We start from the raw sequence: 15,418 nt of genomic DNA, 5'->3' as shown, positions 1-15,418 counted from the left end.
TGAGGAAATAAACTTGGAAAGTGTGCAGTCCCCACTCCAGAGCTCTCATTGAGTTGTGCCTTATTGTGATGGCCTGCCCTGCCCTGGGATCTAGTGTGAGAAGCAGCCATGAGATACTGATCATGTGACCTCAGCTATCAGATGTGAGGCCATAGCCATCATCCCTTTACTCCATTCATTGAGTCTTTATGGCGTGGCATAACTTGAGGGCGGGTATCTGTGCTTCAGTGTTGGGAAGACTCCATGTGTTTCTCCTGAATTGTATTTAGTTTTTATTTTCTTCTTAATTTGGTGCATGAAGATCTTGTATTTTCTAGGAAGGTCAATTCTGTCTCCACTTCTCATCTCACCTCAACTGGCGGCCATCTGGACTGTTTGCTGCCTCTCCCTTGTGCTGTTCTTCCCTCTACATTTGCCTTTTCCTAATTCATACTCAGTTCATGTCCCCGCCTTGATTCCATTATCAACAATGAGGTGTGCGTGAAAATTGTACTAATAGCTTCCAGCTCAGATCTTTTCTTCCAGCTCCGTAGGCCGGCAGTAGACAAACACAGCTCCAAGCAGTGCCTCAGTTAAATCTACAATGATTCCCAGTCTGTTGTCTTGGGGGCTCTTGATGGACTGAATACCTCTTTACACAGTTTACCCTTTTCAGGATCATCTTTTCTTTCTTCTTAAACCCCTTCTTGCTACTAAAATAATTCAGTTTCCAATTCCTGCCCAAACCTTGTCCACTTTTCCATTCTGTGAAAAAAGATCCAGAGATCTCTGTGTTCATCACTTTCCCTGTTGCTGTGAGCATGAACCCCGCAAGTGCAGCTCAGGGATGAGGGGTTTGATTCTGCTCACAGTTTGTTGATATAGTCTGTCATGAAGGGAAAGTCATGGTGGCAGGTGGTTCTGTGGTGGGAATATTTGACCACTGTCTGTTCACATCTCAATGGTCCAGAAAGCAGACAGGAAGGAGGTCTAGCTGTAAATATCAAGGATTGTTTCCAGTGCCATACTCTCTCTACCTACAGCCCACATCCTAGAGATTCTGCTTGCAAACCAGCAACACAGCTGGGAACCAAATGGCCTGAAAGAGACCTTTCACCCTCAAGTCATGACATCAGCATACAGATTGTATCATGTTTATATGTATCGTGTATTTTCATTTCTTGGGTTAGTATTCTGAGATAAGATTTAAACCATGTGGACCAGGAAGATAGCTAAATAGGTAAAGTACTTGCTGAGAAAGCTTGAAGACTGGAATTCAGATCCTCAGACCCCACATAAAAGGTGGAGCAGGTATGATTCCTACCTGTAATCTTAGCACTTGGAAAGCAGAGTCAGGGGATGCTCAGGCTGGGTTCAATTGAGAAAACTCTCCTCAATACATAAAGTGGGGCACTATCAAGGAAGACACTCACTGTGAACTTCAAGTTTCCACATCCATGCATTCAACAAATGTGTATACATGCACGCACGCATGCACACACGCATGTATACCACAAATGTGTGCACTTACACATGAATGTATACAAGTGAGAACACACATGCACTTGTGCATGCTACACACACATATACACACATACCACATCACATTAAAAAATTAAAACCAACAATTGATTTTTAGTGTTTCAGACTTATCTTCCCCTAACCACAGATTTCTTTAGGAAAATCATGGTCTTGGATATATCCCCACTGCTGTCCTGCTCCACTCTAGTTAGTGTCATTGTTTATATACAGATAAACCATTTGTGTGTTAATACTGTGAAAAGTAATGGGCCTTAGTGGATGTCCTAACGTTTCTTCTGTTTTTCTTTTCTAAATTGGACTCTGAGTTCAGTTAAAGATACTACTTTAAAGTGAGCCAGATGTTTGGTGACCTTGGCATTTGTATCAGGATCCAGGACCATCACATCACTAATACAGCAGGCAGACCTTAACTAAGTGGTCATTTGTTGTTTGTTTGTTCAATGAAATAAAGGCATTTTTCAGACAAAATTTTCTAAAGGATAACAATTATACACACACATGCGCGCGTGCACACACACACACACACACACACATACTTTTTCCTTAACTGACTGAATTTCAAGAGTGTTAGATAGGATATTTGAAATGATTTCCTAATTAAGTTATTTTCTATGGAAACATGGCAAGCTGATGTAAAAAACTATAGAATTTCTCACAGTTGGAACTCAACAGTTGTGAAGAGAAACAAATTACATAGAAGACCTTCATCTTTTCTGACAGAAAAAAATGCACTTCCTTTGGCCCCTTTCTTACTCTAGAGGGAAGAGTATTATGAAATGCTTTAGGATCCCAGAATCTCCCTGCAAAGTCTGAAGGGTCCTTCTACCCTGAAGGCAATTGGTTTTCACACAAAAGGGATAGGACAGCTGTTGGGCAGAACTCAGGGTCCCTCTCTTCTCTGAGGCTACACAGCTTATCTTAACCTCTGAAATTGTTTTAGAATAAAACAAGGTTTCTGATACACAATGTGGCAAACAGAGGTGAGGAAAATCCATGGACTTGACACTCTTTGAAGCAATTCTTTTCCACTGTCACCTCAAACAGCTTCTTAGACTTTCAAACCTCAGAAAATATGGAAGTGACATTCTTAAACCTCAATCAGCCTGCACACATGTGACACCTTCCCCACTCCCTGAGCCGAGCTACTATCTCCACACATACGGCTCATGTCCATGCTGACTTTGGTTGAGGACCAGTGTCACACTGGAAGAAATGACTGAATAAAATCTCCCCTGTGCAGGCAAGTTTCCGGAGCTGTGTGAGAGGATGTATGTTTATTTGTATTTATTTTCAAGTTTGCAGAGAACATAGCATATGGGCTGTGAGGCTCTTGGCAATTGGGATGTCTTTGAATATGCTTGGTTTAATGTGCTTTGGTTATTCACATAAATGTTTATTATACTATTGTACTAATATGAAGATTAAACAGGTATCTCACCAAGCCAGGAACAATTCATCAGACAGAAAATGCTGCTGCAGAGCTCCACTGGGGAACCCTCTCTTGTAAGGACACTTTGTAAGCTTTCAGGCTCTACTCATGTCTGCAGTTAAGTCCTCAGCTATTGGCAGACTGGGAGCACTGGTAAAGGTCCAAGAAGTCCTTGAGAGCATAGAATAGTGACTTGGACTGATAAGTAGGCCTGTGTGAGCCCAGGAATCTAGAAATGCAGTGGTCACTAAAGCCAAGCTCATGCACAGAGTCTCACGGCCTCTTGCTGATGTTTTTTGACACAGAGATAGGAAAAGCTGTCTCTCTGGAACAGTACAATCCTAGAGACCATCTCTAAAATTAGAGTGTTTGCGTAGTTTCATATGGCAATAGTACAATCCTAGAGACCATCTCTAAAGTTACAGTGTTTGTGTAGTTTCATAGGCAGTAGAGTTTCTCAGGGTTCACAGCTTGGGGCTGGTTTACTGGCACATCAACACCTTGGATGCTTATCCTGGGCTGCTCTGGGCTGCTTCGAAGCCTGGCTATTATAGAGCTTCTGGGTGGCAATCGAAGCATCCTTTTTATTGCAAGTCCCATAAAACAGCTTTTAAGTCACACAAAATGATATGTTACTACCAAAGTTCTTTGTCTATACCTGAAGTTTCTGATTGTCTAGGACTTTTTTAGTCCCGATTTCTACCATTCAAAGTATTGGTTGTCCTTTCCAGCTAGCTATTTCAGTGAGGGAATTTGGGAACAATAGCTTTCAATAATCTGTTTATGTCTTAAAAAAATAAAAGAAAATCCTTATAGTGATGGGGATAGTGACTTAGGCCTATATAATCCCAGCATTTGAGAGTAGAAGACTGAGAGTCTCAAAGAAACAGGCCCAGCTGGGCCCCTCCAGGACAGAAACACAGAACCCCAGTCTGGCACCTTCAGGTCAGGGAGCCATTTCTGCTATGGAAAAGCCAGAGAAAAGCAAATTTAGGCAGAAAATTAGATCAGCTTTTTTCTCTTATTACAAAAGGAATGTAGGTGATGTGTTAAAATCAGAGAAATGTCATGTATCCCGTACTCAGTGTAAGGTCTAGAAACAAAGTCATCCTGCCTCATTCAGGGTTCTTATGTTCACTTGTGTTATGTGAACTTGTGTTCACTTGTGTTATATGTAGTCTAGGTAGGTTCTTTTCCCTTACCATGAGCTCATACATAATAATTTACAATATTTTGTGTATGTATATGGATGCACATGCATTAGGGCACATTTGCGGAACTCAGATGACAACCCTGAGGAGTCTGTTCTCTCCTTCCATCCCATGGGTTCTGAGGATTGAACTCAATCATCAGGCTTGGCAACAGGCTCTTTGCCTGCTAAAGCAGCCTTACTGTATCCTACAAGTGTCATCTTAATGCCTGCTTACTAGTTAAAAATAGTGTGCTGTAATTTACATAAGGCACCAGCTGTTAGCGATTTGGGTGGTGGTGGCAGTGGTGCTGCTTCTGCTGCTGCTGCTGCTTCTGCTGCTGCTGCTGCTGCTGCTTCTTCTGCTGCTTCTGCTGCTTCTTCTTCTTCTTCTTCTTCTTCTTCTTCTTCTTCTTCTTCTTCTTCTTCTTCTTCTTCTTCTTCTTCTTCTTCTTCTTCTCCTCCTCCTCCTCCTCCTCCTCCTCCTCCTCCTCCTCCTTCTCCTCCTCCTCTTCCTCCTTCTTCTTCTTCTTCCTCCTCTCCCTCCTCCTCCTTCTCCTCCTCCTCTTCCTCCTTCTTCTTCTTCTTCCTCCTCTCCCTCCTCCTTCTTCTTCTTCCTCCTCTCCCTCCTCTCCCTCCTCTCCCTCCTCTCCTTCCTCCTTTTCCTCCTCCTCCTCTTCCTCCCCTTCTTCCTCTTCTCCCTCATCTCCCTCTTATCCCTCTTCCTCCCTCCTCTTCTTTAACAGTAAACCCTTTTTCCTGGTAGCTTTTTAAAAACAACATTTTGAGCTAGGTGTGGTCACCCATACCTGTAATCCCAGCACTTGGAAAACTGATGCAATTAGAACCATAATGGTCTGCAGACTGAGATCCTGTGTAGAAGACATGGAGATAGTATCTGAATCATTTCATGTTGATACAATCTGAGAAGTAAAACGCATCTCATAAGGCTTGTGCTGTGTTCCTGAGTTATCTTCTCACAGACCAGGACAGTGTACTCTGCCACCAGAGGTGCACAGTCCTTAGTCCTGAAGGCTATGAACCATGTAAATGAGAATTCCACATGGGCAGGATGGTGAGTGGACACCCAGGATAGGAAAGTGACTTTGGACTTCAAACAAATGAAGCCATATTAGGAGCATAAGTTTTTCAGTGAAGTAAGGAAAAGTATGAGAAGGGTGTGTCGTGGGGCTATCTCAGTGAGTCGAATGCTTGTTGAACAAGCATGAGGACCAGAGCCTAATCTCCAGAACCCACATAAAAAGCAGAGAGTGATAAATTGTGTTTGTAATCCCAGTACTAGGGAGGTAGAAACAAGATTCCTGAGGCTCACTGGCCAACCAGCCTAGATCTGTGAGCCTCATGTTCCAGACAGAGGAACCTCTTGTCTCAAAAACAAGGTGAAAGAACCTGAGGAAAAAACACTGGAAGCTTCTTACTGAGCAGTTAGCAGCACTGGAGAAAGTGAACACTTCTCTGTGTACACACAGCAGAAGGGTGGGAAAATCTGAGGCCAGGAGAGTCTAGGGTAGCAGTGGCCTGACTTCTGCCGTGCTTTCTTTCTCCCTGATATCCACCAGCATTCAGAGATAGATGCTGGACTTCTCAGACAGGGCTGTAAATGGTCCTGAGCCCATAGGAACTTGTAACCATCTAACTCTTACCACAGAGAACATAACTTTGCACCATAATAGCAATAAAGGAAATGAAATTAACATTGTTTATGATGCAGACTGAAGAACGGGCCTGCCTCCTTCTTAGGCTTAAAAGCCTTTGTATAGTAAAGACAAACTAGGTCCATTCCTGTTTATGATTAAACCTGTTTCTCAAGGATTGGGCTATAACCAACCTTAACTACAAATGGTTCTGAACTGCCTGTTCCAGGGATGACAGGTAATCGGTCTTTGTTTCAAAAAGTTGTTTGTAACTATCCTGCAACCCTACCTTTGTTTCAAAAGGTTATCTGACCACCTGTTATTATGTTCTTGTGTTATGTCCACCTTGCAAGCTTGTCTTTGTTTCAGTAGGTCATTAGGACTAATGTCTATTCTTAACTTTCTGTTCCTGTAACCCTGCCAAGTTCCCCACTTGGAAGCCCCCTACCCCTAACTATATAAAAGCCTGTCTCTTCCACATCCAATGCTGCCCTCTTGATCTCTACCTTAAGGGGAAGCAGCCCATGTACACAGATAAAACGCTTGCTATAATTAAGTGCTTGCTTTAGTTAATTTTGCCATGATGATTTGAGTCAATGTTCTTTCTCCTTCTGTCTTTAGGATTAACATGGCCACTGTAAATTATCATTAACATCTGGTTTATAGCATTCAGGAAAACTCAATTAATATGAAAACAGCTATAAAATATTTTCCTTTCATGTGTTTTGGGATATGATTTTAATACCAGAGTAAACGAATATTGAGTTTTAACATGTGAGTTAGTAAGAGGGATGAGTCCGTTTCTCTCCTTCTACAGTGCTGTCATGAATTGGTTCAGTCACACTCCACACTCAGAGCTAAATCAACTTGGAATGAGCCCTAATATAAGAATGTATTTAATTATTTAGCTCCTGGTGACTCCCCACACAAACCCTATTAAGGACCACAGATTCTTCAAGTAGCAAGTCGTGTGTCTTGACCTAGTCATGGAAAAGGAATGCTGGAGCAGGGAGTCCGAATGCCCTGTAGCAGTGTGAACAGCACTGTGCACCAAGGAGGATGTCTGGGGACTTGAGCCAGACACCCTTTCAGTGTCTGGCTTCTCTCTTTCAAGCAGCCATTTCTCTTTTACTCTCTTATCTCTCTCTCTCTCACACACACACACACACACACACACACACACACACACACTCTGCTCACACTCTGCTGAGAGACAAAGACTATGCAGCATTACAAATGTCAAATGTGTTTCCTCAGGGAGGAAGATCACCAAGCTAATTGATTCATTTCAGTTGGATGTGAAGGAAAATGAGAGACATCAAATATTGATAAACTATTTCTCGTAAATGTCATGTGATCACTTGAAGTAGATCTTTACTGTTTAGTAGAGAAAACAGTGGTGAAAGTGAAGAGGCAAGAGGCAGGCCCCACTGGGCAGCTTCAGCTTCGGAGCTGCTGTGTGCTGAGTAGTTTCTTAGCAAAGTCTACTCCACTAATGAATGGCTACATCTGGAGCTTCCCCGAGCTCCACTGGTGAGCAGTTACTTCATGCCTGTCTTGTTTTATTGCTTAGAGCAAACACATTTCTAGGTAGGGTCTAGGCCTGTGCTGTGTCAGACACTGTTTCCTGTTGTTAGGATGCTCTGCTGTACACCACCTGTACATTCTCCGTGTCACCGTGCCATGGACAATGCTCTACGTGTCTTCCCCAGAGGTGCAGAGGGAGACCCCTGGGTCCACAGTGATCTAGGCAGGAGTCTTACAGATATAAAAGGGGCTCTCCTTTTCCTGGCATCCTTCTGTGAGTTTACAGCAGCTTTCAGTGCTCACACGATATATCCACAATTCACAAAGATGACAGGTTCTTTCTGCTTTTCATCTCGTCAGGTCAAATTTTCTTCATACTTAACTAACGATGAAAGAAACCACTTAAATACCACTGTCACAAAAGCTGGTGTGAGTACCCAGCTAACTTTAATGGTCGAACATTAAAGGGATCTGTAAAGATTTAAATGAATAGGGCCAGGATACCACTCAATAGCATGTGTGAGGCTGTGATTTCTGTCTCTAATATTCCCAGAATAATATAATGGAATAAATAACCTCAGTTAATGCCGCTGTCCTTCTGCTTTGGAAAGTACTTTTTATACAGATGCATCATTTATGTTAGAGTTTCTTATTTTAAATAAGCTATACCACTGAGGAGTAAGTGTCTTCCTTCCCCAGCTACCATTAACTGATGGTGGCTCCTCAAGAAGGGAGGAGACTTTATAAGTCTCTTCCCATCCATGATAGGATCTTGTAGGTAAAGACCCAAAATTCTTTATTTTTTTTTAAAAAGTATGCATGTTTATGCATTGGTGTGCATCTATGTGTGTATGTGTATGTGGGGGCATGTATGTGTGTACGTTTGTATGTATATACACATTCTGTATATGTGTGTGTGTGTGTGTGTGTGTGTGTGTGTGTGCGCGCGCGCACACACACGCACATGCGCGCACTACAGTGTAGATCTAGGATAGAGTGAATTCCAAGACAATCAAGGCTACACAGAGAAACACTGTCTCAAGAAACAAACAAAAAAGCTTTCTTTCAGACTTATTGTTAAATCTGAATAAAGTACCTATTTTGAGGTTTTTGTTCATCTTCTCTGTATGTGACAGTTGTTGATCTTGGCAGTTAGAGAAGGTATCTGTGAAACATACATCTGCATATTGCTGGCCTATGGGTCTGATTCAATAAGTAAATCTTGTCACATGGAAACTTTCCCCTTTCTTCAGTGGAGCTGAAATGCCCAGATTCGCTCACCACTGGTGTTTCCGCATGAGGTGAAGAGCCCGCGTGTCCCGCCAGGCTCCAGATCTCAGCCAGGCTTGCTGAGCAGCATGAAGGATTGTCACCCACACACCTTCACTGACAGGCCACCGCGTCCATTGTCAAATGTCTGACTTGTGACAAACTAACTTTTAGCATACTAGGGGATAGTCACAAAGTACTCTGTACAGGATTGGCTTCTTTTACCTGACATTAACACAATACTAGAAAATAAAACTGTTGGCTACAGTGTTTGGATGGTTCTCAGGACCTTTCATTATTTACATAATTTTAATCTATGTGTTTTCAAAAGAATAGTTGATATAATGATTTTAGATGACTAGAGAAAAATATCTGTAAGTCATTGGGTTCTGAATTAAAGTTTATTAAATTGTAAATAATTAAAATATGTTAAGGTGCACAGAGCTGGAGGGATGTTAGAAAATGGTCCTTTGGAGGTATGGTGGTTGGTGTAGGCTGTTCCATAGGGGTTGGAGGTATGCCTCAAGGAGAGAGATAAGCACTTTGAAGAGGCCAACTCAGAAAACATGAATTTATCTTACTTTTTAAATAAATTATATTCTTTTAATATTGGACATCCAATTTTATAATTTATTTTAAAAATTTTAATAATTTTTATTTTATGTGCATTGGTGTTTTGCCTGCATTCATGTCAATGTGAAGGTGTTAGATCCCCTGGAACTAGGTTTACATACACTTGTGAGCTGCTATGTGGGTTCTGGGAATTGAACCTGCATCCTCTGAAAGAGCAACCAATGATCTTAACCACTGAGCCATCTCCCCAGGCCTCAGAAAGCACAGATTTAATGAGGAAAGGAACACAGCATTCCGTGAGCTGTGGGATTATTTCAAGAGGAGAAGGGGTAAGACAGAGTCCTCCCTTCATTGTACCAGCCTTCGCTCCTCATCTCTCTTAAAACCTGTCCCCAATCCCAGCACTCATCTCATGAGGTTGAGGCAGGAGGCTTGTAGTGAGTTAAGAGACAAGCCTGGTGAACAACAATGCCAAGCAACCAGAGCTTCCAGGGACTAAGCCACTACCTAAAGACTATACATGGACTGACCCTGGACTCTGACCCCATAGGTAGCAATGAATATCCTAGTAAGAGCACCAGTGGAAGGGGAAGCCCTGGGTCCTGCTAAGACTGAACCCCCAGTGAACTAGACTATGGGGGGAGGGCGGCAATGGGGGGAGGATGGGGAGGGGAACACCCATAAGGAAGGGGAGGGGGAGGGGTTAGGGAGATGTTGGCCTGGAAACCAGGAAAGGGAATAACATTCCAAATGTAAATAAGAAATACTCAAGTTAATAAAGAAAAAATGGAAAAAATAAAAATAAAATGTAAATTAAAAAAAAAAAAGAGAGAGACAAGCCTGGCTGTGGAGTTAGGTTAGGTCAACTTAGGCTATGGAGCATGCAGACTCTGTCACACATGCACACACAAGCATGCTCTCAAAACTTCCCTAGAGGAAGGTAGGGAAGAAGGTGAGTGCTCTCTCTCAAATGCAGTTGTCAACCCATAGTTCTCTGTCTCCAAGCCCAGCAGCCATCTCTCTGTGCCTCAATACCTGCACTGGCATTCAGCGTTTGCACTAGAGTCACCAAGGTAAAGAAGAAACCCCACTTAAACTCATCCTCAGAGCTTTAGCACATGCATGTCTGGGCCCATCTAGATGCTGCTTCTTAGTGTCAGCATGTTTGCAGTGGTAGGAACGAAGCACACCTGTGCTCCTGCACGGTTAGGGTAGACTTGAATACAGGCAAAGCCATGATATCTTTCTTAGTGCCTGACTCAGTATGCATTTTCTCTTTTCCCTGCTCCCTTCTCACTCTGAATCTTTGCTGTATTGTTAATTTTATAAAACTTTGTTTTTCTGTGTTTTCTGCTAAAGGAAAGATTTAAGGAAGCTGAGGACGTTTACCAGGCTGGGATAAAGAACTGTCCGGACAGCTCAGACTTACACAACAACTACGCGGTTTTCTTAGTAGACTCTGGTGAGTGAGACACCGCTCTGCTGAAGTTCCTTTTCTCTCCCACACCAGTGGAGGTCACCAGCTGTGCAGGTGGCTCATACTTCAGACCGCCCTACACCGTGAGGGTGTCATCTTTTTCTAAATCCTTAAGCTCAGCTCGGAATCCTGTCTATAAGGAAACTCCCTAGTGCAGGAAGTAACTTTGCCTTAAGCCCAGGTATCCTGTCTTTCTTGCTACCACATCCACGGGGCTGCACATCAGCGCTATACTTCCTCAGTGAGAACCCACCTCCAAGCCTAGCTTCCAACAGATGGTGGCTGCTCTTTACAACCGACTCTGGAATTTTTCCTTGATGTTCTAGCAGTTGACACAGTGGTCTCCTGAGGTGGGAAGAACTGGACACAGATTTGTGCAGAGCCCCGTGTTCATGTGTAATGAATCCTCAGAAGTAATGTGGTGACTCTTGGCTTTAATACGAAAGTGCCATTCTGTCCTATCGGCTCAGAGACGGTTTGTCCTGCAGGAGAATTCAGTTCTGGTTATTATTTTTTCAATATTGAGTTCTTGAGAAGATTTTCATTTTCTAGGATCTGGGAAGCTTTTCCATTTAATAGAATATAAACTTAACATTTGGATCATCTAAGGGAAGGCAAGCTTATTTTTGCACATAAATTGCTATGTGGTGCCCCCTGCTGGAGCATTAGACACATGATAATGCATCGTTAAAGTAGGGAGACCAGAAGAGCACCTACTCGCCTGCCTCTTTTCAGCTCATCCACAGTCTCACAGGAGCCTCTGGAGAGAACCCTGACAAATCACTGAATACCCTATGACATGGTCCTAGATAAGCCTGTGTTCAAAGAGCATAGCTGGAAAGATTAGTGTGAAGACCAGGGATCCAGTGTGTTAGTTACCCCTTAGATCATTCAAACTAGATCAGCTAGTTTCTTGGAAGCTTCTCTGGGACCTTCTTGGATCAGGGAAACCTGAGTCTCACTCTGACTTTTGTTATCAAGTCTCTTAAGGTCCTTACCCATTAGTATATATGCCTGTAAAGAGAATGTTTTGTTTGGGTGGTTTTTTAAAAAATACCTCTTTGTGGAGGCCTTGTGAGCATAGAGGTTTTAATAAACACATTGGGCAAATGCAAAATGACATTGTTAGTATGTTTAAAGTCACATTAAATGCACACCTTCGAGGCCAATGTGATGGCCCAGTAAGTAAGCATGTGCATGGCCGCCCACACATGCACACACACAAATAACATTGAATAACATGTTTTCAACGTTTCAATAAAATGTTTCAATAACAGGTTGTCAAAAGGGCATTGACGCAGACTTGTAGAGTCTACAGCCACCTGCTTTGTGTACAGTGGGAAGCACCGGTGTCTTAGATAAATAACCCTGACCAGTGGTGGTGGCTCTCGCCTTTCATCATAGCATTAGACTGAAGCTGTGGGTTTATATGAGTTCAAGGCCAACCTAGGCTACATAGTGATTTCCAGGCTAGCCTTAGCTAAAGGGTGAGACTCTGTCTCAAACAAGCAACACTGCTGACTTGTTACTAATTCCTTCGTACATGTTGGTGGATAATGAAATGGTCCGAGGTCAGTAGTGGCAAGCGTAAGAGGCCAGTATTCAGGCGGACCACAAGCTGCATGCCTGATGGCATGATGCTGTCACGCTAAAGAGGACGGCATATCTCAAGAGGGAGACGGGTAGCCATGCCTCTCATTCCTGCGGTCTGTTCTCTTCCCATCCCACCATACTGCAGGCTTTCCCGAGAAGGCCGTGGCTCACTACCAGCAGGCCATCCAGCTCAGCCCAAGCCATCATGTGGCTGTGGTGAACCTGGGCCGACTCCACAGGTCCCTGGGAGAGAACAGCATGGCTGAAGAGTGGTACAGACGGTACAGTCCCTCCTCTCCGCTTCCTTGGCCCCCCGAGCCATAGCTGTTTCCATAGGCTTCTTAGCTGCTGGAACAGACAACAGGCTTTCAGCACAGGAGCACATGTGGCCGATTCAGGTGACAGAACAGTATGGCAGTGTAGTTCTGTGCTCACAACACGGACCTGACTGCTGAGGCCTCGGTGCTCTTCAGGTTGGGGGGAGTTTTCTACCTTAATTAGCCCAGTTTTCTGGAGCTGTGGATGACAGCACAAAATGAAGCAGTGATTTCAGTATAGAAACAGATGTAAGGCTGCCACTTTGTCAGAACCTGAGCAAGTCAGTCATTGTTGCTAATACAGACGCTTGAGACCCAGTTGCCAGGCTAGTGGGTCACAGGCATTCACCCAGGGTACAGTGTGACCCTGATCCAAAACAGACTAAGTTCAGGCAAGTATCTAACTGGACAGTCTTCCCTCCACTAAGCACAGACCTTTGGGAATGTGTCCACAGAAAGAAGCATCTGTCTATCTTTCTCTCTGTAGTGCCCTGCAGGTGGCCCGCACGGCTGAGGTGCTGTCACCTCTGGGAGCACTCTACTACAACACTGGCCGACACAAGGAGGCACTGGAAGTGTACCGGGAAGCTGTCTCACTCCAGCCTTCCCAGAGGGATCTCCGCCTGGCTCTGGTAAGTAGAGGGGAGAGGAGGTGGCACTAGGTATATAAGTGCAGCAAACAGAGAGCTGAGACTGCTCAACCTCTGAGCTGGAAGCGAAACACTGTGCTGGCGCCTCTGTGTGATGCTCACCTTGTTGAGACTCCTTGTTTCTAGAAACTTTAAACTAATCAAAGGAAGTTGCAAGGGAGCTTTGGGCACTGACAGAGTGGTTGCCTAGCATGCACAGAGCCTGGGCTCTAGTCACCAGCACCAAACCAAACCAAACCAAACCAAACCAAACCAAACAAAAATAAAATTGTCTGAAATACCTGACGCGGGTATTTGATGCATCTGTCTGTCACTCCCACTGGTGTGTGAGTGTGAGCAGACGTGTGTTTATACAGATGTGTAGATGTGTCCGCACGCTCATTAGTTCATGGCGTGTCTTTGTGGGCATGACAGTTTGTTGTAGATGCCACCCACTTTCTCTAACTTACTTCCTACATGATTCCTGTAAGGATATTCTCTCATGTAGCTGCAGCACGCTATCAAACCAAGGGCAGTAAGCACCACCAGCATTTTAATTTCAGTGTTTTGAATTTCATGCCTCCTCCTTCCTCCGTCAGCCTTGTCGTCTTCTTAAACATCCTGTTCTGTCAGGGTGGTAGGGAACTACTTCCTGGCATGTTTCAACATCTTACGACGCTAAACCATTTGCTGGGTCTCTGAGGTACTCCCACCAGTGACAACCAAATGCTTGCATCCAAACACATCAGCAGCCAAATGCTAAACCCTGCTGTGGCCATTCAGCTTTCTCTGAAATGCTGTGCATTGGGGTGTGTTTAACGTCTCTCTTCAGAGGCTGCTCCATGTGCTAAGGCATGACCGGGCGTCTTCTAAGCTCAGTGTCCTCTTGTTTTGCAGGCACAGGTTTTAGCAGTGATGGGTCAGACCAAAGAAGCCGAAAAGATAACCAGCCACATAGTATCCGAGGAGCCCAGGTGCCTGGAATGCTACCGTCTCCTGTCAGCAATCTACAGCAAGCAGGAACACCATGAGAAGGTAACCAAGGATGCAGCCACCCAACACAAGCAGGATTGCCAGGGCTCTCAGAGCCATGCAGGGTCTTACAGAGAAAGTAGTGCACACCACATGCTCCTCCAGCACCATATTCACAAGGCTGTGAAATCTTGAGAACATTTGTCTCCATATCCTTCCCATTGGGAGCTTCTCTCAGACACCCTCTTGCCTCCTGAGATACCTTATCTCATAATTACAGTTTGTGCCCAGCTGCCCAGCCCCTGCATGTCTGCTGACCCTCCAAGTCCTAATGTTTGATGCGGCCCTCATGTCAGCCCTGGAAGGGCTATCAGAACTATGACTCTTTATCTAACTATTAAAATAAATCACACAACAATAAAGTTCCCACTGGGAATCAGAGGGCCTGGCTGGTTAAGGTCAGGGCTCCATATGGCCCTGTATGAAGGGAGTGTCAATTGGGCACGCCTAAGGCCTGAGGTGTGAGGACCGGAGGAACAGACCACACAGTTCAGATGTAAACATGACCAGAACCACTCCCCACCCACTTCCAACACTCAGGCCTGGGGAAAGGTCATGACCCTAGGATAAACTTCGAAGTTTAAACAGAAAGGCAAAATTGTGCTTCTAAGCAATGTTTGTGTGCAAAGGTAGGGCAGACACAGGAGCCAGGAGGTCCAGAAGGACATGTGATCAGGACAAACCCCATGGCAGTCATGCAGCCAATCAGTGTGTTTGCTTCTTGGTCATCTATGAATGAGGAGCCTGGAGTATACAGAATGATTTTCTGGAGCTATTAATTCCTAATGAGAACATCGTTGGTTTTGTTCGTCATGTGCCACACTGGATGACAGATGTGAACTGAGGTGTAACTGCCACTCCTTAAGTTAGGGTTCCTTCTTCTGGCCTTCTTGATTCCTTCCTTTCCACTGCTGCAGGCACTCGAGGCCATAGAGAAGGCTCTTCAACTGAAGCCCAAGGACCCAAAAGTCATATCTGAACTTTTCTTTACAAAAGGAAACCAGCTAAGAGAACAGAACCTTCTGGACAAAGCCTTTGAGGTAAGACGCACAAAACTGTCATTCAGTTTAAGTGAATACTGCAGTCAATAAGGGAGGGAGCCTACACAGCCTCAGTCACTGAGGGTCCCAGAGGGAACTTCTGATGAGTCACCACTGTTACATCTCGATTAAGTCCCCAGTGTTTGTGTGATGAGACAGTACCTCTG

At 44.2% G+C, this 15,418-nt stretch overlaps 1 protein-coding gene across 5 annotated transcripts in view; it reads left to right on the top strand.

Annotated features, from left to right (window-relative positions):
* Tmtc1 (transmembrane O-mannosyltransferase targeting cadherins 1) overlaps positions 1-15,418 on the top strand; it is a 215,059-nt gene that overhangs the window by 188,287 nt on the left and 11,354 nt on the right. For 4 of the 5 annotated variants that reach the window (XM_039108900.2, XM_039108899.2, XM_063286870.1 and 1 more), the window contains 5 exons: positions 10,523-10,625; positions 12,379-12,514; positions 13,038-13,182; positions 14,077-14,214; positions 15,129-15,251. In XM_039108900.2, the coding sequence (XP_038964828.1) occupies positions 10,523-10,625; positions 12,379-12,514; positions 13,038-13,182; positions 14,077-14,214; positions 15,129-15,251 (645 nt within the window). Of the gene's footprint in view, positions 1-8,574; positions 9,792-10,522; positions 10,626-12,378; positions 12,515-13,037; positions 13,183-14,076; positions 14,215-15,128; positions 15,252-15,418 lie in introns of those variants that run through there. The other variant, XM_039108901.2, reaches the window with a different exon arrangement.

The sequence above is a fragment of the Rattus norvegicus genome, chromosome 4 (assembly GCF_036323735.1).
Source record: "Rattus norvegicus strain BN/NHsdMcwi chromosome 4, GRCr8, whole genome shotgun sequence".
Lineage (NCBI taxonomy): Eukaryota > Metazoa > Chordata > Mammalia > Rodentia > Muridae > Rattus > Rattus norvegicus.
Note: the sequence above shows the minus strand (reverse complement) of the source record. Positions and strands in the feature narration are given on the sequence as shown.